General features: G+C 41.1%; 1 protein-coding gene across 1 annotated transcript in view; it reads left to right on the top strand.

Moving 5' to 3' along the window:
• Positions 1-27,572, top strand: part of MCPH1 (Microcephalin) — a 189,200-nt gene that overhangs the window by 38,931 nt on the left and 122,697 nt on the right. Inside the window, exon 4 of the mRNA XM_080276467.1 lies at positions 25,491-25,646. Within this exon, the coding sequence (XP_080132593.1) occupies positions 25,491-25,646 (156 nt within the window). The remainder of the gene's footprint in view (positions 1-25,490; positions 25,647-27,572) is intronic.

Below are 27,572 nucleotides of genomic sequence, written 5' to 3'. Positions count from 1 at the left end.
CTCCTGGAATGTTTGCTGAGCCTTCGTCGGTTACCGTAGGACTTGTGGAGACCTCTGAAGTTGGGTAACGAAGTCTCCACTTTACACTTCCCGACAACCCGTAATATGATTACCACAGCCAGATATTAACACTATAAACACTACTCTATGATTTTCAAGTAGTTTGGGATCCATACTCCCAAAAAAAAAAACACTGTGAAAGCAATGAAAATTACAAGCGCATCTGACCGTCGCACTTGCGCTAGTTCGCTCTTGGTACTTTGTCATTTATTATTCATAAAACCCCTCACACTTTATATTTCTATTACTATATAACACCTATATATATCTACAGTCTTTATCCATAAGTTTCCTTCAGTAGTATTAGTTTATTGTCACTGTAGGGATTCAATTTCTTTCAGTAAAATACGTAGCATTCACTTTCTCGTCCTGTATACTAGCATTGAGAGTGAATGTCACTTTCAATTTCACTCTCATAACTCATAGTATTCGGACATGCTAGAGTGAAACTTTCACTTTCATTACTCCTAGGGTATATACTTGTATTCTTATAATACTACTCATTTACATTTCTATTTACGTTCTCTAGTTTATTTACGTTATTTACATTTCTATTTTATTTACACTGTGTTATGCATTGTCACTTGAAATAACTTATAAAACTATTTTCCATTGTTCACGTATATTTACATTCATTACTTTCACTTGCTGTTTACACATTATTTACACATTATTTACAATTCCACTTGCACTGTTTTACTCAATAGAAAGATCGTAGTCACTCTTTTATCAATTGTCAGCCCTTTACCTCTTTCCACACGAGGTTTAGTAGGGGGTAAAGGTCACAGGGCCCTTTGCATGGGGGTGAAAAGGCCCTGAAGCTAGCAAGAGCGAACAGACGTAGCCCCACACTGGAAGATGAGAGTGAACTGATAAGGGTGGGCCGGGGTGGTGGCCTACCTAGGGAAATCAGTACTGCCAACGTTTAGCCTCTTGACACAGCTAATTTATAGCAGTGAAATGATTGGTAGGAAATCTAGACAATACATTATAAATTAGGTAGTTCCAGGTGAATGTAAATATCACCTAGGCTTCTCCCTTCCCTCCTTATATGTATATTTATTACGAAAATAGATTATACGGCATATTTCAAGGGGAAATAAACAACGAAAATTAGCGAACGAGTGCACGTGAGGTGTTGTCAGGTGATAATTAGCCAATTCCAGGTGTATGGCACTCTCACTTACCTTATTTCTTTCTTGTATATATTATTTGGTATAAGAATAGGGCATAGGGCTTATTTCAATGGATGAAATCAGTGAAAAATTCCAGGGAAGATTTACTTAGCGTAGCACGGCCAGGCAGGCGAGAGGATAGGGTAATGGAGGGGGGGTAGGGAGGGGAGTCAAGAACGGGAAGAAATGGCTAAATTGTCAACAATGGATGGGAGTACAGATGAAATTAGGAGTGCTGACTAGTGTTGGACATTGGCAGTACTGATAGATGATACAAGCCCCCACTTGGAAGCCTGGGTGAATTCAAAATAACACAGAATCACAAAAGCGACGCCCTGCGGTATGATCCCTTGCTCCCAAGCGTCGCGAAAGTGACGCCCCGCGGTTAAGGGGTTAATTGGTTTTTGTTGATTTGGAAAAGGCCTTTGACAGAGTCCCTAGAGAGGTGGTGAAGTGGGCAATGAGAAAGCTTGGCTTGGAGGAGTGGCTGGTTAGGGTGGTTATGGCCATGTATGTGGGTGCTCACACCCAGGTGAGAGTGAATGGAGATTTGAGTGATGAGTTTTCCGTGAATGTTGGTGTGCATCAGGGGTCAGTCTTGAGTCCCATGTTGTTTATCATGGTACTTGAAGCCCTTTCACGTGACTTTAGAAACGGACTCCCGTGGGAGTTGTTGTATGCTGATGATTTGGTGTTGATTGCAGAGAATGAAAGGGAGGCGGAGGAAAAGTTTAGGAAGTGGAGAGATGGTATGGGGCAAAAGGGTTTAAGGGTAAATGCAGATAAAACAAAAGTGATGATATCTAGGGTTGGTGGCGGTACTGTCAAAGACGAGGGAGAGTGGCCATGTGCAGTTTGCCACAAGGGCGTGGGAAGTAATTCCATCTTGTGCGGTGTGTGTGATAAATGGGTGCATAAGAGATGTAGTGGTATCAGAGGTAGACTGCGAGATAATGCTGATTTTATGTGTACGGCGTGCCGGGGTGAGCAGGTGGAGATCGTCAGACGTGAAAGAATTGAACTTGCTGGTGAATCTCTTGAGTGTGTGGAAGAGTTTTGTTATTTAGGAGACATGTTGTGTGGTGGAGGTGGGGCTGGAGCTAGCTCTGTGGCTAGGGTGAGAAGTGGTTGGAAGAAGTTCAGGGAGCTCTTGCCTCTCCTGACATTGAGGGGGCTCTCCCTACTTGCTAAGGGGTCTTTGTATGCAGCGTGTGTTAGGAGTGTAATGCTGTATGGCAGTGTGACCTGGGCAGTGTAGGAGGAAGACATTCGCCGGCTCAGACGTACAGAAATGACAATGATTAGGTGGATGTGCAGTGCGTCCCTGCGTCCAAGGCCTGGAGGGGCTGGGTTTACAATGGAAGAGTTGAGAGGTAGGATGGGACTGGAGTGTATTGGTGTTGTGATGAGGAGAGGTAGATTGAGGTGGTTTGGACATGTGGAGAGGATGGGGGATGATAGTTGGGTGAGGAAGGTGAGAAGTGTTAATATTGGGGGTGGGGTTATGAGGGGTAGACCGAGAAAGACATGGGATGAGGTCATTAAGTGTGACCTTAGGGTTAAGGGACTGAACAGGGAGGCTGCAATGGATCGTGCAGCATGGAGAGCCGCCATTAGGTGACCAAGGCCGACACATGCAAGCATGTTGGAGCCTTTAAAAACGAAAACGAAAACGACTCTGGCCTTGGACATAATAATCTTACTATCCTCTCCTGTTGTGCAATAGACTACTGCTCCATATGCCCTTTGAGAAGCATCACAAATATGTGTAAGTGTGACTTCTCATTACTGTTTATTTTCTTGGGAATACATATGCTTGATGTGGTTTCAAGCTCCTTTCTAATCTGTTCCCATTGTTTCACATATGTCTCACCCAATTCAGTGTCTCAGTCTAACTTTTCTTGCCAAGCCTCTTGCACTAAACATTTGCCCCTAATAACTATAGGACTGACCAATCCTAATGGGTCATATAACATGGAGACCTGACCAACAAGGACCTCTTGGTGAGAGTGACATCAGAGAACTTAATTGGTTTTAAACTTACTTCATCAGTTCTTGTATCCCAGTTAAGACCCAACACATTATGAGTTTTGGGAATGTCATTATTTGGATAGTCCTTTTGTATTTTATTCCTCAAAAGTGGTGAATTTGTATTCCAGCTCTGTAACGGCAAATTTGCCTTCCCACATTCGGAATTGTCTACTTCTTAAGCCTTCAATGCTTCCGACTCTGTATCAGCAACACCTTGCAAATTATCCATGTAAACAGCTTGCCCTATTTCTGAGCATTTGGCATTTCCAAAATGATGCTTTAGTGTTGCAAAGTAGGAAAGGACTAGCACAAAAGCCAAAGAGCACCGATCGGAAACAGTAAATTTTCAGTGGACTATCCTCATTTTGAGGATATTGAGACCAGAAGAATTTTGTAAATTTCCTATCCTCCTCTCTCAGTGCTATTCTGAGAAAAGCCTAACTAATGTCTCCTGTATAAGCATAAGGTTTCTCTCTAAATCTTAGCAATATGTTCCCTAACTTCACTGTTAGTGTAGGTCCAGAGTATAGGCAATCGTTCAAGCTAGCTGATCCTTTGGACGCTTTACTACTACAATTGAAAACTATCCTTATGGGAGCAGCTACTGAATCCTTGCTTACAGCAGGATGTGGTAAATAATGTCCCTCCTTGTGGTTAACAGGGAATTCTACCTTTAAATATATTCATCAATTGATCTTTTATAATATTATCATATATGGTTAGATGTTCTGGTTTATCTCTCAGCTTTCTTAGAAGAGAATTTAACTGAGCCTTAGCTGCTTGGTAATTTGTTGGTAACTCTAAATGGTTTAGTTTCCATGGTAATCCTACCCAATACTGTCCATCCTTAGAATCCACTTACTGGTTATACAAATCCAAAGTTATTTTATCTTCAGGGGTTGGTTCCTCAGAGTGTACTCCTATACTATCTTGTTCCCATATTTGTGTACAGGTTCAATATTTTCATCCAGGAAGTCATTTATATGAGTAGGTTCTAATTCTGCACCCAATCTAGCTACCATCAATGACTCTGTGGGGGTAACAAAGACTGAGTCTACTAGTCTAGCCTCTCCTTTAACTTGTTTCGGAAAAGGCAACTGACCCATAATAAGGTTACCTCCTGGCCTCTTGAACAACTGTACCTTATTCTTCTTGAAAGTCCTATGTAGGAATCTTCCATAGTAATCAGAACCAATTATCATTTTTATGGGACCCACGGTATCTAATTCCACATTCCTTTTAGCTAACTTTATCCCTGAGCTTTGTAGATGATCAGAGGTTTCCTTCAGTCCTTTTATATATATACTTGTCTCCATGTTATCCAGTTATCCTGTTATATGGCATTTATAACTGCCTAGTTGTATTACAGGTCTAACTAAATCAAAAGACTGAGCTTCCTTAGTAGTTAAGAATCCTGTAATGGCTAGATTTACCATGTCAGTAATAGTTAACCGTAATTTCTTCACAATGTCATCAGAAATGAAGGTTTTCTGAGCACCCGCATCAAAGAGAGTACATACTAATAGGTTTCTGTTCTCAATCATTACCTTCACTTTTGCTATTGGAACTACAGCTGGCATTACTACTGGAGTATTTCCCTTAGCAATTGTCATATTGACACTTGCAGGTTTAGGAACCTCATTTTTCATCCTTGGGCATAAAGCCCTATGATATTGATCCCTTTTACATTTGAAACAGATTTAATTTTGTCTTGCAGTCTGCAGAAGTATGCTTGGAATTCATGCAGATTATACAACATCCCAGTTCCTGAAACTTTCCTACTCCAGAAGCATAATCAGGATAATGTTGACAAGATGCACTGGAATGTTGCTCACCACAAAATGCACAAACTTTCCTGTCCTCTACCATGGAAGGTTTTACTTCCTTAATTTCATCAGCTTGTCTATTCCTTGCCTTTAATATTTTATCCTCAGTTTTTAAAGAGCTAAGGAAAGTACCTATCTGTTCTTTAGGCACATACTTAACCTTCTCTGACTTAGATTTCCCAACCAGTTGGTTAGTGGAGTTTTTCTTTATTTCAGTCTTCTATTTAATATCAGCAGGCTTTACTGTTCCTTGCAAATGTTTACAGAGTTGCATTAAGCCTTCTTCAATCTTCTCACAAGAAAAATTATCCTTTTGGTATCTACCATACAAGGCATCCTTAGTTTTTATTGGATCTTTAAAGACGCAATTGTAGAAAGCACCCAATCTGCTGCCTTAATATTTTCATTAAGTACTTAAAGCCTTTAAATTACAACTCATTACAATTCTAAAATTTTGCAAAGACTAGAATCATATTCAGGTATAGGTGATTCACTTAGAGCCTTCAGTAATTGGGTGATCACCTGCTCCCTGTCTCCGTAGTTTTGTCTAAGGATAGTCAAGGCCACCTCACAATTGTTTTCTTCCACTGGTAATTCTTTTATCAGCTTGTAAGGCATCCCCTTGACCTGTCCTGACCGATATATGAGTTTGCTCACATTAGGGAGCTCTGTTCCATCATGAACTAAGTATTTGAATTGGTCCCAAAAGGATTTCCAATTTTGCTCCCCATCAAATTCCAGAAGCGTACTTTGTGATAGTATAGCTTTACCCTGCTGTTCCACAACTTGTATTTCTGCAGAAGTCTGAGCCAATTTTGACTCTAGTAACTTCACTACGGTTAAATATTCTTCTAACATACCTTCAAATTTTGTAGTCTCTGACTCTAAGAGATATTTGCCATCAGCCTTTACTATGGCCGCTTCTAAATTTACATAATCTTCTTCATACTTAGTCCATCGGTCTTTCAGTATATTCAGGAAGCTATTTAATTTCTCCCTGGACAGAGGTGTTTCATTTAACGATTGTTTGCAATCATTTATGGCTCTCGTTACCTATCCTGCCTTACTACTAGAGGATCTCTGTAACAAAGAAATAGACATGTTGACTGATTTCCAATTTAATAAATTAACCATTAATTTCAACCACAGATTTACCCCAGCTCAGTAATCATGTAATTGTTTTAAATTTTGAAGAGTGTAGGGATTGGGTTTATTGTATTAACCTTATCTCCCTGGGTTGTTAAACCTCTAGGGTTATATCTTATCCCTACACTCAGTCTCCAAATACCCTATATTTCCTGGGCATAGCTAATTAATCATTTTCAATTTTGAGGAGTGTAGGGATTAGGTCCACAGTATCAAACCTATCCCCCTGGGTTGTTAAACCTCTAGGGTTATATCTTGTCCGCACACTCGGTTTCCAAATAGCCTATATTCCCTAAGCTCAGAAATATTTATCTCCTAGTATACCATATGCCCACCCATAGCTTGTATAGCATAGAACTGTCCTTTCATCAATTCTATGTAATTCATAAATTTCTGAAGTACCGCTTCTCTGCCATGATGATTCCAGTGTATACCATCGGCCTTTAGTGTTGCTTGGAAAGGCTTTGCATTAAAATCGATAAAATACTTCCCCTTCCTAATATTTTGTAACTTCCTGTTCACAGCTCTGCTAATTAATTTATTCGTACCATAGCAAACTGGAGAACCATATGGTAGGTTTCTAGGCTCAAGAAGGGTAATGGTTACTGTGGATTTACATGAACCTTCTATAGCTTCTACCATGGGCTAGAATGTTTTCCACAATTTCATTAACTTCCACATCATCATTAATGTCATTTCCTCCCAGGAAGAGGATAGTGAGGTCATGCTGTAAATCTAATACGGCATTTAGCCTTTCATTATTGGAAAAGGAACTTGCCCTTCCACCTGGAACTTGGTATACAGTACAGTATACATATTTCCACATCATCCACTTGTACCGAACGCGGTAGTAGGCTGTGTTCAACGAATGCAATATTAAAAACATTCAGTGCTTCAGCACACATCAGTTTTCCTCACTCGGGGCACCAAAAAATATGTCAGAAAATTATTTATACATTCCTTTGTCTGATAAGTGTTAGTCTAACACGACCGTAAGTAAATGCACATAAGTCTCTTAGGAGGATTAGGTGTAACTGATACCCTAACTCACCTAGTTATTATTCTCCTATTTTCTAGCTAATGCCCCATTGAACTGGCCAATTCGTAAAGGCTACTTAGCTAGAAAGAGTCGGACAACAGATGATGACGAGCCTGATGTTTAGGTCGGTTGCCTGGGCTGCCAAGCGTCCATGTGGTGCGTGTTTACAATGAGCTGCTTGAACCACATCTAGGAACAGAAGTGACTAACATGGCGAGCTTCTTCTCCCTCATAGGATTTAAAGAGGTGCCAGCAATTTATTAATTACATTGCTAAATACAGTTAGATTACATCATGATATATACAAGGCGAATCTAACTAATTAATCTTAGTTTTAATTAAACTAAAGCCAAACCAAATATTCCCTGTATCAATGTAAATATGTAGGAGGTGGGTGGATGTGGCGTGTTTGCAGGAAGTCCGGTACAGGGGTGGATCAGCCAGAAAGATTGTTGGGAAGGACTGTTGCTATAAGTTGTTTTGGCAGGGGGGACAGACGGATATGGAGATGTTGGTGTGATGGTTGCAGAGAAATGGGTGGAATATGTTATGAATGTTTTGAGAGTAAGCGATAGGATATTGGTAGTGAAAATTTTGTTTGGTATAAAGATAGCTGCGATTATATTGGCATGTGCACCACAGGCAGGATCGGATGAAGCAGAGAAAGATAGATTTTGGGATGATTTAATACGTGTAGTGGGTGGTATGCGGGATGATGAGATAGTGATCTTGGGAGGGGACTTAAATGGTCATGTAGGTGAAGCAGCACAAGGTTATTAAGGAGTGCATGGGGGATGTGCGTATGGTCTAAGGAATGCAGAAGGGGAAACAATACTCGAGTTTCGGGAGGCAACGGACATAATTGTGTGCAACACATATTTTAGGAAAAGAGACAGTAGGTTAATTATGTATGAGTCTGGGGGAAATAGCAGTCAGATAGATTATTTTCTGGGTAGGAGGGCTGATAGGAGGTTAGTGAGGGATGTTAAAGTTGCAGGAAGTGAGGAGTGTGTGCAGCAGCACAAACTATTGATTTTTTATATGGTGCTTAAAGAACAAGTGATGAAAAAGAGGACATATGTACCTAGGAGGAAAATGTGGAAGCTGAAAAACAAAGTAGTAAGGGATGCCTTCTATAGCAAGTTGAGGAGAGTGGTGGCTGAACAGGGAGCTGTAGAGAGAGGCGTTAATGAACAGTACAGAGCCCTCAAGAACAATTTCTTGAGAGTTACTGATGTAACATGCGGTTGGACAAGAGGACCACCAAGACATAAAGTAACATGGTCGTGGGATGAGGGTGTAGAAGCTGCAGTTAAGGAGAAAAGAAGGCTTTTCTGGGAATGGAAGAAGGGTGGTAGCAAAGAGAAATATTTGGCTGCCAAGCGTAGGGCTAGAAGAGAGGTATACAGGGCAAAGTCTGAGTCACGGAGACTATTACTTGATAACCTAAATCATGGGGAAAGGAAAAATATAATAATTAGGGTGGCAGGTCAAGTGAAGAGGGATAATCGGGATATTATAGGTGAGCAGTGTGTGAAGAATGATGAAGGAAGGGTAGTGGTGAACAGTGAGGATATTAAAGATGCATGGAGGGAGCATTATAACCGGTTGTTGAATGAGGAGTTTGACTGGGTCAGGGAAGGTTTGGAGCCAGCAGATCCAGTGTCTGGCCCTTGGCCTTTGATTGATACTGCTACTGTGAGTGAGGCAGTAGGCAGGATGAGGGTGGGGAAGGCAGCTGGTGTGTCTGAGTTGACTGCCGAAATGTTGAAGGCCTCAGGCGATATAGGGTTGAGTTTAATCACTGACCTGATAAATAGGATTATTTATGAGTGTGTTGTCCCAGATGATTGGCTGAAGAGTGTAATTGTAAATGTGTATAAAGGGAAGGGTGATGCCCTGGAAAGAGGAAATTATAGAGGTATAAAGCTTTTAGATCAGATAATGAAAGTAATGGACAGAGTTTTAGAAGGTATGATTAGAGAAAGAGTGAATATTGATGAGATGCAGTTTGGGTTTATGCCAGGTAGGGGGACCACTGATGCTATATTCATTGTTCGACAGCTTCAGGAAAAATATATTGGTAGGAGAAGGGATCTTTATTTTGTTTTTGTTGATTTGGAAAAGGCCTTTGACAGAGGCTCTAGAGAGGTGGTGAAGTGGGCAATGAGAAAGCTTGGCTTGGAGGAGTGACTGGTTAGGGTGGTTATGGCTATGTATGTGGGTGCTCACACCCAGGTAAGAGTGAATGGAGATTTGAGTGATTTTCCGTGAATGTTGGTATGCATCAGGGGTCAGTCTTGAGTCCCATGTCGTTTATCATGGTACTTGAAGCCCTTTCACGTGACTTTAGAAACGGACTCCCGTGGGAGTTGTTGTATGCTGATGATTTGGTGTTGATTGCAGAGAACGAAAGGGAGGCGGAGGAAAGGTTTAGGAAGTGGAGAGATGGTATGGGGCACAAGGGTTTAAGGGTAAATGCAGACAAAACAAAAGTGATGATATCTAGAGTTGGTGGCAGTACTGTCAAAGACGAGGGAGAGTGGCCATGTGCAGTTTGCCACAAGGGCGTGGGAAGTAATTCCATCTTGTGCGGTGTGTGTGATAAATGGGTACATAAGAGATGTAGTGGTATCAGAGGTAGACTGCGAGATAATGCTGATTTTATGTGTACGGCGTGTCGGGGTGAGCAGGTGGAGATTGTCAGACGTGAAAGGATTGAACTTGCTGGTGAATCTCTTGAGTGTGTGGAAGAGTTTTGTTATTTGGGAGACATGTTGTGTGCTGGAGGTGGGGCTGGAGCTAGCTCTGTGGCTAGGGGAGAAGTGGTTGGAAGAAGTTCAGGGAGCTGTTGCCTCTCCTGACATTGAGAGGACTCTCCCTACGTGCTAAGGGGTCTTTGTATGCAGCATGTGTTAGGAGTGTAATGCTGTATGGTAGTGAGACCTGGGCAGTGAAGGAGGAAGACATTCGCTGGCTCAGACGTACAGAAATGACAATGATTAGGTGAATGTGCAGTGCGTCCCTGCATCCAAGGCCTGGAGGGGCTGGGTTTATGATGGAAGAGTTGAGAGGTAGGATGGGACTGGAGTGTATTGGTGTTGTGATGAGTATAGGTAGATTGAGATGGTTTGGACATGTGGAGAGGATGGGGGATGATAATTGAGTGAGGAAGGTGAGAAGTATTAATATTGGGGGTGGGGTTATGAGGGGTAGACCGAGAAAGACATGGGACGAGGTCATTAAATGTGACCTCAGGGTTAAGGGACTGAACAGGGAGGCTGCAATGGATCGTGCAGCGTGGAGAGCCGCCATTAGGTGACCAAAGCCGACACATGCAAGCATGTTGGAGCCTTTAAAAATGAAAACGAAAGTGCTTTTTATGTGAGGGCTTTTCATCCTCAGGACACGTCATCTGTCACGCAGACGCAGTTTAGGTCAATGGAACTTTCCAAGTAATTACATGTATTTATAATATAGTTGTCCACAGGGGTTAAATGCAGTAGCATTTAATTTATTAATAATAAGAATTATTAAAGAGAACATAATCTCTGGGTTATAAAAACTGCTTGAGTTATTAACGTTCTCTGGGTTTTCCTCTGCTTCTAACCAGGGACAACTATTTTAAAAATTATAGAGTGCAACTGCTCTGGGGGGAATTATTTCCCACACCAATTATAATAATAATAATACAGTAATAATAATAATAATAATGATGATGATGATGAAAATAAATACTAGCTGTAGGTTGGGGTGCTCATCATGCACTCACTCGATGTAGTGCTGCTCTCAGGTGACTGCCCTTTTCTTGCTTTCTTCATTCTTTTCTTCCTTCCTCTTCTGTGTTTCTTTACATCATTCTTTCCTGTTCCTTCTGTCTGTGGGCGACTTACACTGATTGACAAGCCAAATAGTTTACTCTACACCAGGAAACCATTAACTGTACAATGCTAGGTGGCAACTATTTAACCAAATTATGGCACCTGGTGGTTTAGTGGGTGATTAAGGCACTCCAATTGGATTGAGCCCTTTTAGGTTTATATCCAAGGGGTGGTTGGGGTTTATTAATCACATAATGCCACCCAAGGATGTGTGAGGCTGGTCACACTCATATTAAATGTCAGGCCCAACTTGCCTAGCCCTGGTCCCCTATGCTTCTCATGGGGCAACACAGGATTAGATGATGATGATAATAATATTAATAATAATAATAATTTTTTCCCTTAGCTATAATAATTTTTTCACTGAAGAGTTCACCAGAGCTTGAAACACATTTACATCTTCACAGGTATAGTACAAGAACTTTGAAAGTAAGGAACGTTTTGAAGGAGGCCAAGAGAGTAAAACAGGGTGATTTTGGAAGTGGCACAGGAGTGAAAAATAAAAATGGTAGAATATTAGTGGAGAAGGGAGGAAAAGTGATTAGGTGGATAGAAAGTTTGAGAACTTGCTGAAGATAGAGAATGAAAGTAGTGCAAGTACACTGTATGTGGTCAGGGAAGGGCTGGTAGATGAGAGGCAAAAAGGGAGGAAGAGCTCAGTAGGATGGAAGTATTGAAGGCAATGAAAATATCTGTAGTCAAGATTAGGAAATCTCCAGGATGGAATTTGTGGCAAATTGTTGAAATATGGGAAAGAGACAGTGAAAGAATAGATATGAAAGATGTGCAGTTTGGTCTGGGAGGAAGGTACGGTTCCCGTTGATTGGAAGTCAAGTATAATAGCTCCCCAGTGCAACAGAAAAGAGGAAAGAAAAATATGTGGCAGTCATAGGGGTGTTTGTCTTTCCAGTGTATAGGAAGGATATATGGTGCGATACTTGTCAGTAGAGTTAGGAAGATAACTGAGGTATTCGTTGGAGAAGAACAAGAAGTTTTTAGGAATTGGTCATAGAGATCAGATATTCATTCTGAGGTGTTTAATGGAAAAGTATCTAGAAATGGGACAGGAGTTATATGCCGCCATAATGGATCTGGAGAAAGCATATGCATAGTATGTAGACAAAGAATGTGGAAGGTGACGAAAATATATGTATAGATAAGTAGTTGATGAATGCAGGCAAGAATATGACAGTAAGGCTGCAATGCATGTTGCATACAGATAGAGTGGATTCTGTTATTTGAATGTTGGATTGAAACACAGGTGTCATGTCTTTAGGGTTGTTAATATACTGCATATAAGTCACCTCTTGCCTAACGCTGGAATATTGTACCCAAGCTCCTGCTTTATGAAAATTCCGTGTTATAAGACCATATGTTTACATCTTAAAGGGTTTCATGGTACCCAAGCCAGCCTCAAGTTCATCTTTTGGGGCAATTTTAATTTTTTTTTTTTTTTTTTTTTTTTTTTTTTTTTTTTCCCAGGACATCTACCTACCTAATCCACCCAGTGTAGTAAACGGTTTCCTGGTGTTCAGGAAACCATTTGGTTTGTCATATAGTGTAGAGTCACCCAAAGCCAGAAGTAAGAGGAAAGAATGAAGGAAAGAAGGACAGAAGAGGATGGAAGGAAAGAAGGATGAAGGAGAGGTCTATATACAGTATATATATATATATAAATGTGCAGATTGGCCTGGGAGGAAGGTAGAGTCCCAGAGGATTGGAAGTCAGATATAATTATTCCCTTGTACAAAGGAAAAGGGGAAAAAGAAGTGTGTAGTAGTCATAGGGGCATCTGCCTCCTTAGTATAATAGGAAAAGTGTATGGTAGGATACTTATTGACAGAGTTAGAGAAAGAACAGAGGAATTAGTTAGAGAAGAACAGGGAGGCTTTAGGAAGGGAAGAGGTTGTGTAGATCAGATATTCATTCTTAGATCTTTAGTGGAAAAGTTTCTAGAGAAGGGAAAGAAGTTGTATGCGGCTTTCATGGATTTGGAGAAAGCATATGACAGGGTGGATAGACAAGGATTGTGGAAAGTATTGTGAATATATGGAGTAGATGGGAAGTTGTTGAATGCTGTGAGGAGTATGTATGATGGTGCTAAGGCTGCAGTGCGTGTGGATGGTGAACTGAGTGAATTTTTATTTTTGAAGGTTGGGTTGAAACAGGGATGTGTCATGTCTCCATGGTTGATCAATCTGTACATGGATGGGGTAATAAGTGAGGTACAAGGTAGGGCAGTGGATGTTGGAGTGGCCCTGGTGAGAGAGGGTTGTGTTTGGAAACTCCCTGTACTGTTGTTTGCGGATGATACTGTGTTGTTGAGTGAAGACGAAGGAGAGCTGCAAGGCTTGGTGGATGAGTTTGGGAGAGTGTGTAAGAAATGGAACCTAAAGGTAAATGTAGGGAAGAGTAAAGTGATGGTCTTTGAGAGAGGTGAAGTCAGTGAATGTACAGCGAGGTTTGATGGTGAGGAATTGGAAAATGTGAGTACAGTACGTTTAAGTACTTGGGTAGTGTGATGAGTAATGATGGAGGTTTGGAGGGTGAAGTGCTTGAAAGGGTACAGCAGAGAAGAAAGGTTGCTGGTTCCCTGAAAGCAGTGATAAGAAGCAGGGAAGTGAGCATAGTAGTGAAAAATTTACTACATGACAGTATTGTGATACCAACTCTAACGTATGGAAGTGAAGCTTGGACTTTGTTGGAAGGACATGAGTGAGAGCAGTGGAAATGAGTTATTTAAGAGGAGCCTGTGGAGTCACATGGAGAGACAGGCTGACAATGAGAATATAAAGGAGCGTTGTGGTGTGGATGTGAATGTGATAGGAAGTGTTAGGAGGAATACAGTGAGGTGGTTTGGCCATGTGGAGAGGATGGAGGGTAAAAGACTGACGAAGAGAGTGTATGTGAGTGAGGTGGAGGGGGGAAGAGGGAGGGGGAGGCCGAGGATGAGATGGAGGGATGGGGTGGAGAGGTTTATGAGAGAGGGGGGTGTGAGTTGGGAGCAGGGAAGTTAAATGGCGGGGGACAGGGCGACGTGGAGGCGATTTGTTTGTGGCCACCCCGAATGGGATTGAGGCGTCTGGCAGTAGGTAGATAGATAGATATAGATATTGATATAGATAGATAGATAGATAGATAGATAGATAGATAGATATAGATAGATATACATATATATATATATATATATATATATATATATATATATATATATACAGTATATATATATATATATATATATATATATACGGTATATATATATACGGATATATATATATATATATATATATATATATATATACACAGTGGGGCACCAATTTTCGCGCCTAATTGGGTCCAAAAATAATGTGCGAAAGTGGAATTAGCAAAAGTTGGGGCATTGTCTTTATGGCAAAAAGGCTAATTGGTTCCCTGTTATCCTAAAGTAACATCAGATTTTCATTTTCACTTGCAATACAGTGCATCAAATCACTATTGTACATTGCATTGTGAGATACAAACAATAAAAACTGTACAGTACACATTATATGAGGAGAAACATACCACAGAGACCAGGTTGAGGTGTTTCATGGATGTTGGGCGTAAGTATCCGAGGCGCGTGGCGGGCTTATTTAGCCACGCCAGACGTATTGGCGCCACCTCTTGCTACCTCGCTACCACTCTCTCTCTCTGCCTCCTCAGATGCAACTTGATGCAACACTTCCACTCTGTGCTGAATTTCCCTTTGTGCTTGGTTCTCTTGAACAAATCCATCGAAATCTTCATCCAGGTTAAGCTCCTCTATGGCCTTGGCCTTGGCTTTTCCTCCCGACTTTGAATGTCCCGGCCACTTTTTATCACCACCACTGCCTCCCGGCCCTCCCCCCACACCACCAGGCTCTCCCCCCACACCACCAGGCCCTTTCCCCACACTACCAGGTATAGTAGAGGCCATTGAACCGTGAGAATCCAACACAATGGAGCTAGCATGCTCGTACACAATGGCGGGAATGGGTGGACAGAGTGTTGACATGACGTCATTCAAGATGGCGGTGGGTTGCAGGCGGGCGGTTCAGGAAATTCAAAGTTCAAAATATTGTCCCAAACCCAAAATTTGTGCGCGAAAATCGATTTTTTTCAAGCAAAAGTGGAAGTTAGGGAATATTTGGTGCATGCCGTGAAAGTGGATTCCGCGAATCCTGCTGTAGCGAAAGTTGGTGCACTACTGTATATATATATGGTGTATATATATATATATATATATATATATATATATATATATATATATATATATATATATATATATATACAGTAATCACTCCAATATCCGACGTAATAGAGCCACAGGTAGGTCCGGATATTGGTTCTGTCCGGATATTGGGCCCCAGCTTATGGACTTGTACTTATGGACCCTAACTCAGAGAAACACCTATACAACTCCCTCTGGACATGCATAGCACCTATTTAAGACCCAAATCACACCAATAAGGCACATAAATGACTGAAATAATTCGTTTTCGTTTTCGTTTTCCTTTTTAAAGGCTCCAACATGCTTGCATGTGTCGGCCTTGGTCACCTAATGGCGGCTCTCCATGCTGCACGATCCATTGCAGCCTCCCTGTTCAGTCCCTTAACCCTAAGGTCACACTTAATGACCTCGTCCCATGTCTTTCTCGGTCTACCCCTCATAACCCCACCCCCAATATTAACACTTCTCACCTTCCTCACCCAGCTATCATCCCCCATCCTCTCCACATGTCCAAACCACCTCAATCTACCTCTCCTCATCACAACACCAATACACTCCAGTCCCATCCTACCTCTCAACTCTTCCATTGTAAACCCAGCCCCTCCAGGCCTTGGACGCAGGGACGCACTGCACATCCACCTAATCATTGTCATTTCTGTACGTCTGAGCCGGCGAATGTCTTCCTCCTTCACTGCCCAGGTCTCACTGCCATACAGCATTACACTCCTAACACACGCTGCATACAAAGACCCCTTAGCACGTAGGGAGAGCCCCCTCAATGTCAGGAGAGGCAAGAGCTCCCTGAACTTCTTCCAACCACTTCTCACCCTAGCCACAGAGCTAGCTCCAGCCCCACCTCCACCACACAACATGTCTCCTAAATAACAAAACTCTTCCACACACTCAAGAGATTCACCAGCAAGTTCAATTCTTTCACGTCTGACGATCTCCACCTGCTCACCCCGGCACGCCGTACACATAAAATCAGCATTATCTCGCAGTCTACCTCTGATACCACTACATCTCTTATGCACCCATTTATCACACACACCGCACAAGATGGAATTACTTCCCACGCCCTTGTGGCAAACTGCACATGGCCACTCTCCCTCGTCTTTGACAGTACCGCCACCAACCCTAGATATCATCACTTTTGTTTTATCTGCATTTACCCTTAAACCCTTTTGCCCCATACCATCTCTCCACTTCCTAAACCTTTCCTCCGCCTCCCTTTCATTCTCTGCAATCAACACCAAATCATCAGCATACAACAACTCCCACGGGAGTCCGTTTCTAAAGTCACGTGAAAGGGCTTCAAGTACCATGATAAACAACATGGGACTCAAGACTGACCCCTGATGCACACCAACATTCACGGAAAACTCATCACTCAAATCTCCATTCACTCTCACCTGGGTGTGAGCACCCACATACATGGCCATAACCACCCTAACCAGCCACTCCTCCAAGCCAAGCTTTCTCATTGCCCACTTCACCACCTCTCTAGGGACTCTGTCAAAGGCCTTTTCCAAATCAACAAAAACAAAATAAAGATCCCTTCTCCTACCAATATATTTTTCCTGAAGCTGTCGAACAATGAATATGGCATCAGTGGTCCCCCTACCTGGCATAAACCCAAACTGCATCTCATCAATAAATGCAAAAGAAACATAAAATGAGGGTTTAGAAGTAGGTTCATTCAATAATAAACATTCTGGTGACTGGCTCCTGGTCTGGTACTTATGGACCCTAACCTAGCCTAACTCAGAAAAACACCTTCCTACTGCACATGCCTAGCTCCTAACACCCTATTCACACCAATAATGGAGATTAAAGAGTGAAATGAGGTAAGTATAGTATGGAAAAAAGTACAGTATGAAACATTCTTATGTCTGGATAGTGGGGATGTTCGGATATTGGGCGTCCGGATATTAGAGTGATTACTGTATATATATATAATATACTGTACATATTTTTAGCTACCACAAATTGACATAGCACCTCCTCCAACAAGGTATTAAAAAATGCAGAAATTGTAGTACATCACAATGTTTGTTCATGAAATGCCATTCATTAATATGAAATCATGTTTCCCTTGTTTTCCAGGACCGTTTGGATGCGTTTTGATATGGAAACACTTAGATCTCTAAAGTAATCTAAGGACATTTCTTTGCACCAAACATTTGTCAGTTCAGTCTTGAGGTTGTCCAGATTGGGTGTTTTCATCTCTGCCACGATTTTCTTCATCTTTGCCCAGCAGTTTTCTATCGAATTTAGATCCGGACTGTTGCCTGGCCAGTCAAGGACCTCAGTCCGATTATCCTGAAGCCATTTTGTCACCTTTCTTGATTTGTGACATGTAGCTGAATTGTGTATGAAAAAGTCGCACCAATGAATAGCAAAAAAATTTAACAAATGATCTGTTAGAACTTGAATGTACCTGCCACTCTTCATCATAAAGTTCATAGGAAGAAAGTAGAGGCTTCCCCTTCCCATTTCACCGGAGAAACACTCCCATACCATTTCTGATTGTGGGTGCATGACAGTCGGCACTGTGCAAGCAGGGTCATATCGACTACAGGAGGCAGGCAACAAACCTTGGCAGATCGCACCTGGAACACTTGAAATGTGCTTTTGTCGGAAAACATATAATTTCTCCACTCATCCAATGGCCAGTGTGCATACTTCTTGGCAAACTGAATACGCTGCTTCTTCACATGGTCAGTGAGAAGCGGTTTCTTGACTGTGGTGCAGCTTAGCAAACCCAGCTCCTTCTGCAAGTGGTGTTGGATAGTTCGATTGAGATGTCTCGTAACAGCTGGAGATGTATTCTGTTCAATTCTACTGCTGTCAGTCGAGGATTCTTGATTACTTCTCTCTTCAGAAGTGTATCTGTATCTCTGGATGTCGTCCCCTTCTTTCCACCACCATGTTTGTGCTGTGGTACGACATCAGGTGGCTGCAGCAAGAATCTTCATGATGGTCGACTTTGCGCTTCCAGTACTTTTACAAATCATGTTGATAGTGACATTATCCTGCCTCCATGCAATGATATGGACCCTCTCATCCCATGAGCAGTTTCAGGCATGACAAATCAACTCAAGGAAATAACAGAGCAAACGGTAATGCATACGAAAAAAGAGGGAGGTGCAAGCTCGGCGCCACGGGAATATATACTCCCACTCTCGCTTCTGGGCAAGCACTGACGTGCTGAGTGTTTCACCACCTCCCGCCAACACCAGAGGAGTTGCCAGTTACTTCTTGCCCAAAAAATTCACTTGGTGGAGGTGAAAACACAAAGCAAAGACAGACAACTCTCACATAGCAATTCTGTTTGTAGGTCCTAAGTCAATTTGCGGTGGGTATATATATATATATATATGAGGCCGCGTGTGCGAGTTTGTACCAACCTATATTTTTTTAAAAAGCCAGAAATCGCGTTTAAAGTTTGCGAATATTGAAACGATCATAACTCCATTGTTTTTAAAGCTAGAGACTTCATTCAAAGACAGTAGTGAAGGGTAAAGTATGCCGAATATGCCCATGTTGTTAATCACTGAAAATAATATACATAAATACATGAAATCGGCGATTTTTAGTATACAACTTCAACGAAGTTTAACTCCATTATTAATAATGCTAGAGACTCCATTAAAAAAACCATAGTAAAGAGGAAAGGATGCAGATTCAGAATATATAAACAGATTTTGGATAAGCCAGTTAGAGCAAGAGAAAACTCCTGTTTTCCAAGTGCTACAGAATTTTCACTCAAAGTTCATGATCACAAAACCATTCAGTACATAGTTGCTAATGGACATAAAGACATCAACTATGCACTAGGGAGTGGTGATAATGCACTAGACCACCACGTACATTATCACCACCCCCAGTGTCCTCAGGTAGTGGCACACATCCTCCATTATCACTAGTGTCATCACTATCATCACAACAACCCCATCACTTTCACCACGACAAACTGTGGCACCAGGAGCCATATCACCATCGCCAGCATCCTTACATAACGGCACACTAGCTGCATCATTATCACCATAATCACAATGACTATCACTGCTCTCCAAAGCAGCCAAACTGACACCATGTGCTTTATCCCTAAGACCAGGGCGAGCTTTGTGGGTGTAAAAAACAGCCACTTTAAAAGACTTGGAGCCTTCAACAGGGCCGCTCTCTTGCACCCCTGAAGGTCCAGCGGTAGGGTCATCAACATACTATCAGAAGACATTAAGTGCACAATGAACACACACACACACACACACACACACACACACAAAAGGAAAAGTGTAGCTTTTGTATGCGGAGAATGACACGCGAGGCAAAACTGGGCCTTCACAGTACTGCCAACAGCATGCGCTAGAAATGCTGAAAATAGCACGTAGCCATATCATTAACATAAGAGTTTCTGGGTTAATGAGAAACAATATTGACCTTATTTAACATGTCAGAGCATTTGCAAAATTTACTTAATAATGTGGTACATAAATCAAAGTTATATTCATAACAATTGTTAGATGCTAACAATAGCTAACAGTGTATAGCAAGTGGATTGGCAGTGACTCACCCTGTCAGTGTCGCTTGGCACAAACTCGCCCGTGCTGGCAGTCTGTCACCCACCCTCACCTCACAAATCGATTTCAGTGTTGTATTTTGGAGGACTTTCAACCTTATGTCTAGTTCAAAATTGTAGCAAGTGACATGCCTGGGATATAAAAGAAGGGACAAAATAGTGATATAACATGAAAACACATGATCGGCGTGGGTGGCGCTTGGTACAAACTCACATGTGCAGCCTCATATATATATATATATATATATATATATATATATATATATATATATATATATATATATAGTAATCCCTTTACTATCCGATGTAATAGAGACAAAGGCATGTCCGGAAAGTGGGCCCCTGGCTCCTGGACTGGTACTTAGGGACCCTAACCCAGCCTAACTTTGAAAGCCACCTGAATAACTCCCTACCGGACATGCATACCACCTACTTAAATCTATTTAAGACCCTATTCACACCAAAAATGGACTTAATGAAATAAATGAAAAGGAACCAAAGAATGAGGAATCAGAAGTGACTGTACCTCAGCCAGGGTACTTACAGCACATTTGTGGCTGCCTTTTGTAAGGTTTTGGCGGTGGTGAAAATGCTTTTGAAGCACATACAGTAATCCAGTGTTGTGGTGCACTTACAGTAATTTTTTGCATTGTGAGGTATAACTGTATAATACTGCACATTGTTAATTGCACCAGGCCAGTTTCAACCGCCAGTTTGCACTCCACAGTTAATCCTTTGCACTCTAAATTCTAATTTCTTAACGCTGCACAACACTGTAAATTCCCGTGTGGTCTAGTGGCGAAGTATTGGAGTTTATTCACTGTTTATTCACACAAAAATGAGCACGTATGGCTTCCATTGCGATAAGCAGCCACTCGCAATTGAAGTTAGGCAGTAACTCTTTGAGTGTTGGTGACGGGGAAACAGAGTTGCCAGATTGCAACGGCCACATTACCAAACTCCTCAATTTTCATTACCAAATTCTTAAAGCTAGCATTTATTCTTCACCAGTTACCATATACTGTATATACAAGGGGAAATTACATGTAATCACTCTTCTTATAATTAACAGCACGTTGATTATTTTCATGCTATATATGTTAGCAGATAATCAGAGAGAGCAAACAATCCACCATCTCCATCCTGTGTATCCTCATACACGTAAAAAATACGTTTGGTAATGCATTACTCTGATTCATTACCAAACGAATTTTTCATGACCAAATTGGCCCACATTTGGTAATGAAAAATACCAAATGGCAACCCTGACAGGGGAGGGGGGAGGGAGGAGGAAGGAAGGGGTGAGGGTCCATGGTGTAACAGCTGTTCAGCGCCGCGCAGCAATTTCAAATTACGAGTGGGGAAAAAAAAATGTGGATCCCCCCCTGCCCCCCCGAATGTCCAGGCCCACAATGTCCAGAAAGTGGGCGTCCAGAAAGTACAGGGAATACTGTATATATATATATATATATATATATATATATATCACTCACCTTAAATGTCGGGGCCAACTGCCTAGCCCCGGGCTCCTATGCTCCTCATGGGGCAATGTAGAATTGGATGATATATATATATATATATATATATATATATATATATATATATATATATATATATATATATATATATATATATATATATATATATATATATATATATATATATATATATATATATATATATATATATATATATATATATATATATATATATATATATATATATATATATATATATATATATATATGTATATATATATATATATATATATATATATGTATATATATATATATATATATATATATATATATATATATATATATATATATATATATATATATATCCACAAGGATTGTGGAAAGTATGAAGAATATATGGAGTAGATGGGAAGTTGTTGAATGCTGTGAAGAGTATGTATGATGGTGCTAAGGCTGCAGTGCGTGTGGATGGTGAACTGAGTGAATTTTTATCTTTGAAGGTTGGGTTGAAACAGGGATGTGTCATGTCTCCATGGTTATTCAATCTGTACATGGATAGGGTAATAAAAGAGGTACAAGGTAGGGTAGTGGATGTTGGAGTGGCCCTGGTGAGAGAGGGTAGTGTTTGGAAACTCCCTGTACTGTTGTTTGCAGATGATACTGAGTTGTTGAGTGAAGACGAAGGAGAGCTGCAAGGCTTGGTGGATGAGTTTGGGAGAGTGTAAGAAACGGAATCTAAAGGTGAATGTAGGCAAGAGTAAAGTGATGTCTTTGAGAGAGGTGAAGTCAGTGAATGTACAGCGAGGTTGGATGGTGAGGAATTGGAAAATGTGAGTATGTTTAAATACTTGGGTAGTGTGATGAGTAGGGATGGAGGTTTGGAGGGTGAAGTGCTTGAAAGTGTACAGCAGGGAAGAAAGGTTGCTGGTTCCCTGAGAGCAGTGATAAGCAGCATGGAAGTGAAAAATTTACTACATGAAGTATTGTGATACCAACTCTAACGTATGGAAGTGAAGCTTGGACGTTGCTGGAAGGACACAAGTCAAGAGTAAGAGCAGTGGAAATGAGTTATTTAAGAGGAGCCTGTGGAGTCGCATGGAGAGACAGGCTGACAAATGAGGATATAAAGGAGCGTTGTGGTGTAGTTGTGGATGTGATAGGAAGCGTTATGAGGAATACAGAGGTGGTTTGGCCATGTGGAGAGGATGGAGGATGAAAGACTGACGAAGAGAATGTATGTGAGTGAGTTGGAGGGGGGAAGAGCGAGGGGGAGGCCGAGGATGAGATGGAGGGATGGGGTGGAGAGGTATATGAGAGAGGGGGGTGTGGGTTGGGAACGGGGCAGTGAAATGACGGCGGACAGGGCGACGTGGAGGTGATTTGTTTGTGGCCACCTCAAACAGGATTGAGGCATCTGGCAATAGATAGATAGATATACAGTATATATATATATATATTTATATATACTATCTATCTATAGCCTGATGCCCTAATCCTGCAAAGGGTGGCCACAGACAAAACGCCTCCAAGTCGCTCTGTCACCCACCATTTGACTACCCTCCTCCCAACTCACCCCCCCCTCCCTCATATACCTCTCTACTCCATCCCTCCACCTCATCCTCGGTCTACCCCTCCCTCTCCCTCCCTCCACCCCACCTACATACACCCTCTTAATCAGTCTTTCATTCTCCATTCTCTTCATATGTCCAAACCACCTCAGTGTATTTCTCCTAATCTTCTCAACCACATCCACATCCACCCCACAATGTTCCTTCACTTCTTCGTTCGTCAACCTGTCACTCCACATGCTCCTCTCAAGTAACTCATTTCCACTGCTCTCACTCTTGACTTGTTCCCCTCTTGCAAGGTCCACGCCTTGCTTTCATACGTCAGGGTAGGGATCACAATACTATCATGCAGTGACTTCTTAACTTCCATACTCACCTCCCTATTTCTCATTATATATATATATATATATATATATATATATATATATATATATATACTTATATATATACAGTAAAATCTCAAATTTTGATGGACATATGTACCAAAAAACCGCATCAAAGTTAAAAACATCAAAATTGAAACTGAACTTCTTATGGGAAAAATCATTTTGGGTCCAGGGCCTCCCAACTGCCCTACGTAAAATCTGATTTTTTGCCCACACTCCCTGTAAACTTTATGAACTATAAATGTGGGTAAGTAACTGTAGTTCTGCACTGTGTTGCCATACTGTACTGTAATGTAGAATACAGCAAAATTTGTTACAGTTTGTCAGTATCCTGTCACAGTTTTTATTATAGTAGTTACAGCACACTGTACAGTACAGTACTAACCTTAGGTTACGGAATATTATCGCTTGGGTGGTTAGTGTTGGTGGTGTGTGGCAGGGGTGGACCACTTAGTTGAAGTACTCCTTTGTTGAGGTATCCAACCCAAATTCCTCAAAATGAAAATTATCCTTGAGTATCTGGACATCTGCAGTGTCAGCGTCTTCCTCCTCACCCTCTTGGATGGTTATATCTTGCAACACCCTAGTGATTGGCCTGAAAAAGGTGATGATCTTTGACTGTTTCTGCTTATGAAGCCTGTGACAGCATCGAATTTCGCGATTTTGCATCTAAAAGTGAGGTAGGCAGACCACTCCAAAATGCATCTAAATTTGAATAATTGAATTCTAAACTGTCGAAATTTGAGATTTTACTGTATATACATATATATATATATATATTTACTGTACTGTATATATATACATACATATACCGTATATAAATATATATATATGTAGACCTCGAGAGAGAGAGAGAGAGTTGATATTTGAAAGTCCTTCCTTCTTCAATAGTACAGACTGACAACTTGAACTCATTCCCCTGTAGTAGTCATGGATCCATCCATCCATCCATCATCTAATCCTACATTGCCCCACGAGGAGCATAGGAGCCCGGGGCTAGGCAGTTGGTCCTGACATTTAAGATGAGAGTGACCAACCTCACTCATCCCTGAGTGGCATTACATGAGCAATCAACCCCAACCATCCCTTGGATGTAAACCTTCACCGGCTCAATCCGATTGGAGTGCAATAATTACCCACTAAACCACCAGGCGCCAAAATTTGGTTATATGGTTTTCACCCAGTGTAGTAAATGGTTTCCTGGTGCACAGGAAACCATTTGGGTTGTCACTTAGTGTAGAGTCACCCACAGGCTGAAGGAAGTGGAAAGAGTGAAGGAAAGAAAGACAGATGATGGAGTGTAAAGTCACCCGTTGGCAGAAGGACAAGGAAAGAATTAAGGAAAGAAAGACAGAAGAGAATGGAAGGAAAGAAGGATGGAGAGGAAAGGGCAGACACCTGAGAGCAGCACTACATTGAGTGAGTGGATGGTGAGTGCCCCACCTACCACAAAGTAGTCATGGATATTTCATTATTACTCTATTCACCTAATAGTAAACTACTGCTAGTTTTGTTGTTTAATAACTGAAAATGTGAGAAGCCTCCTCTCACGTGGTAAGATGGCCTATGGCCTGGCAAATGTCTCCTGAAAAAAAATTTGAAAATTTTTTAAATCACCCCATGCAGTATATAGAGATGAGTGAGGATCAACTTGTACCATAAAACTTCATTCTTTGCATGTTAAATCTACTAGAAGACCTTTCCTTTACATTTGACTTGGTCTAGATGAAATACTCAATTAACATTGAACCCTGTTTTTTTTTTTTTACATAAAGCGTCACCAAGAAACATATGCATTTGTTTTTACAGTATTTTATCTGTTAGTTCCAGGACTGTAGCATATTGGTAAAATGGTTGCAGTGAACTTTTCCCATTTACAGTGAATCAGTATTCATGGTAGAAAAAATATTGTAGTTTTGGATTCTGAAACCAAACTTGCATTTCACTATGTCTTTCTCCAAGTACATTTTACAGTACCCCAGTAAAGTCAAAGTTTTCTCATGTGTGTTAAAAATATTTTCAAATTTACTATATTGCTAATTTCTTTCAGCCTGCTTCTTATACCATACTTTGTTTTGTTTACTGGGCAGTCAGTGTTTATGCGTGCCAGAAAACGTGGGCTGCACTTGCTGTCATCATTGTGGGTGGAGGCCTGCCGGGTGAAACTGGCCCGTGTCCCAGAATCCCTGTACCCCAGCTGTTCCATTGAGCATTACACCACTTCCCTCATGCCAGGTCGCCTCAGGGTTAGTTCATCATATTGAACATTCGTCTAGAAATACAAACATTCCTTTTATTGTACAGTGTAAATTTTATTTATTTATTTAATTTATTTGTTTATTGAAAGTAGTGGAAGCAATGAAGAAAGTCAAAATTGGGAAAGCTCCAGGATTTGATGGAGTGTTTGGTGAAATGCTGATGCATGGAGGAGAGATAGTAGTAGAATGAATATGGAAGATGTGCAGATTGGCCTAGGAGGAAGGTAGAGTCCCAGAGGATTGGAAATCATGTATAATTATTCCCCTGTACAAAGGAAAAGGGGTAAAAGAAGTGTGTGGTTATCATAGAGGCATTTGTTTTCTTTGTGTAATAGGAAAAGAATTTGGTAGGATACTTACTGAGTTAGGGAAATAACAGGTATTAGTTGGAGAACAAGAAGATGGTTTTAGGAAGGGAAGAGGTTGTGTAAATCAGATGTTCATTCCTAGGTCTTCAGTGGAAAAGTTTCTAGAGAAGGGAAAGAAGTTGTATGTGGCCTTCATTGATCTGGAGACAGCATATGACAGGGTGGATAGGCAAGGAATGTGGAAAGTATTAAAGATGTATGGGTAAAACAAAAAACTCAAAGTCAAATGGCCACCCCTTACGGGATTGTGGTGTCTGGCAATAGATAGATAGATAGAGTAAATGGAAAGTTGTTGAATGCCATGAAGAGTACATATGATGGTGCTAAGGCTGCAGTGCGTGTGGATAGTGGACTGGATGAATTTTTCTGTCTGAATGTTGGATTCAAACAGGGATATGTCATGTCCCCATGCTTGTTCAGTCTGTATATGGATGGGGTTATAAAAGGGATACAAGGCAGGGCAGTGTATGTTGAAGCAACCCTAATAAGAGAGGGCAGTGTTTGGAAACTCCCTGTTCTATTGTTTGCGGATGATACTGTGTTGTTGAGTGAAGACGAAGGGGAACTGCAAAGCTTGGTGAATGAGATTAGGAGTGTGTGTAAGAAATGGAATCTAAAGGTGCATGTAGGGAAGAGTAAAGTTATGGTCTATGAGAGAAGCGAATTTGGAAACTCGCAGTGCTTTTGTTTGCAAATGATACTCTGTTGTTAAGTGAAGACGAAGGGGAACTGCAAGGCTTGGTGAATGAGATTGGGTGTGTGTGTAAGAAATGGAATCTAAAGGTGAATGTAGGGAAGAGTAAAGTTATGGTCATTGAGAGAAGTGAAGTCACTAAATGTACAGTGAGGCTGGATGAGGAGGAAATGGAAAGTGTGAGTGCATTTAACCCCTTAACCGCAGGCTTGTTTTGCTTTTTCTTGCGGCTCCCGCGGGCATATTCGCACTCCGACAGACTCTCTAAAAATATTTGCCAAAAATCAGTTATTAGTCCTAGAATATTAAAATCACATATGCTTATGGCACATACCTTCAGCTTTCTCCTGGGGTGTTTGTTGAGCCATCGTCAAGTACCGTAGGACTTGTGGAGATCTCTGAAGTTGGGTAATGAAGTCTCCACTTTACACTTCCCAACAACCCGTAATATGATTACCACAGCCTGATATTATCACTAGAAACACTATTCTATGATTCTCAAATAGTTTGGAATCCATACTCCAAAAAAAAAAACCACTATGAAAGCAATGAAAATTACGAGCGCGTATGACCTTCCCACTTGCGCTAGTTCGCCGTTGGTGTTCTGTCATTTATTATTCATAAAAACACTCACAGTTTATATTGCTGTTACTATATAACACTTATATATATCTACAGTCTTTATCCATAAGTTTCCTTCAATAATAGTGGTTTATTGTCACTGTAGGGATTCAATTTCTCTTTCAGTAAAATACGTAGCATTCCCTTTCTCGTCCTGTATACTAGCGTTGAGAGTGAATGTCACTTTCACCTTCCCTCTAATAGCTCATAGTATTCATACATGCTAGAGTG

This window comes from Coenobita brevimanus, chromosome 65, assembly GCF_032717465.1.
Source record: "Coenobita brevimanus isolate Jiangsu-jjx chromosome 65, ASM3271746v2, whole genome shotgun sequence".
Taxonomy (NCBI): Eukaryota; Metazoa; Arthropoda; class Malacostraca; order Decapoda; family Coenobitidae; genus Coenobita; species Coenobita brevimanus.
Note: the sequence above shows the minus strand (reverse complement) of the source record. Positions and strands in the feature narration are given on the sequence as shown.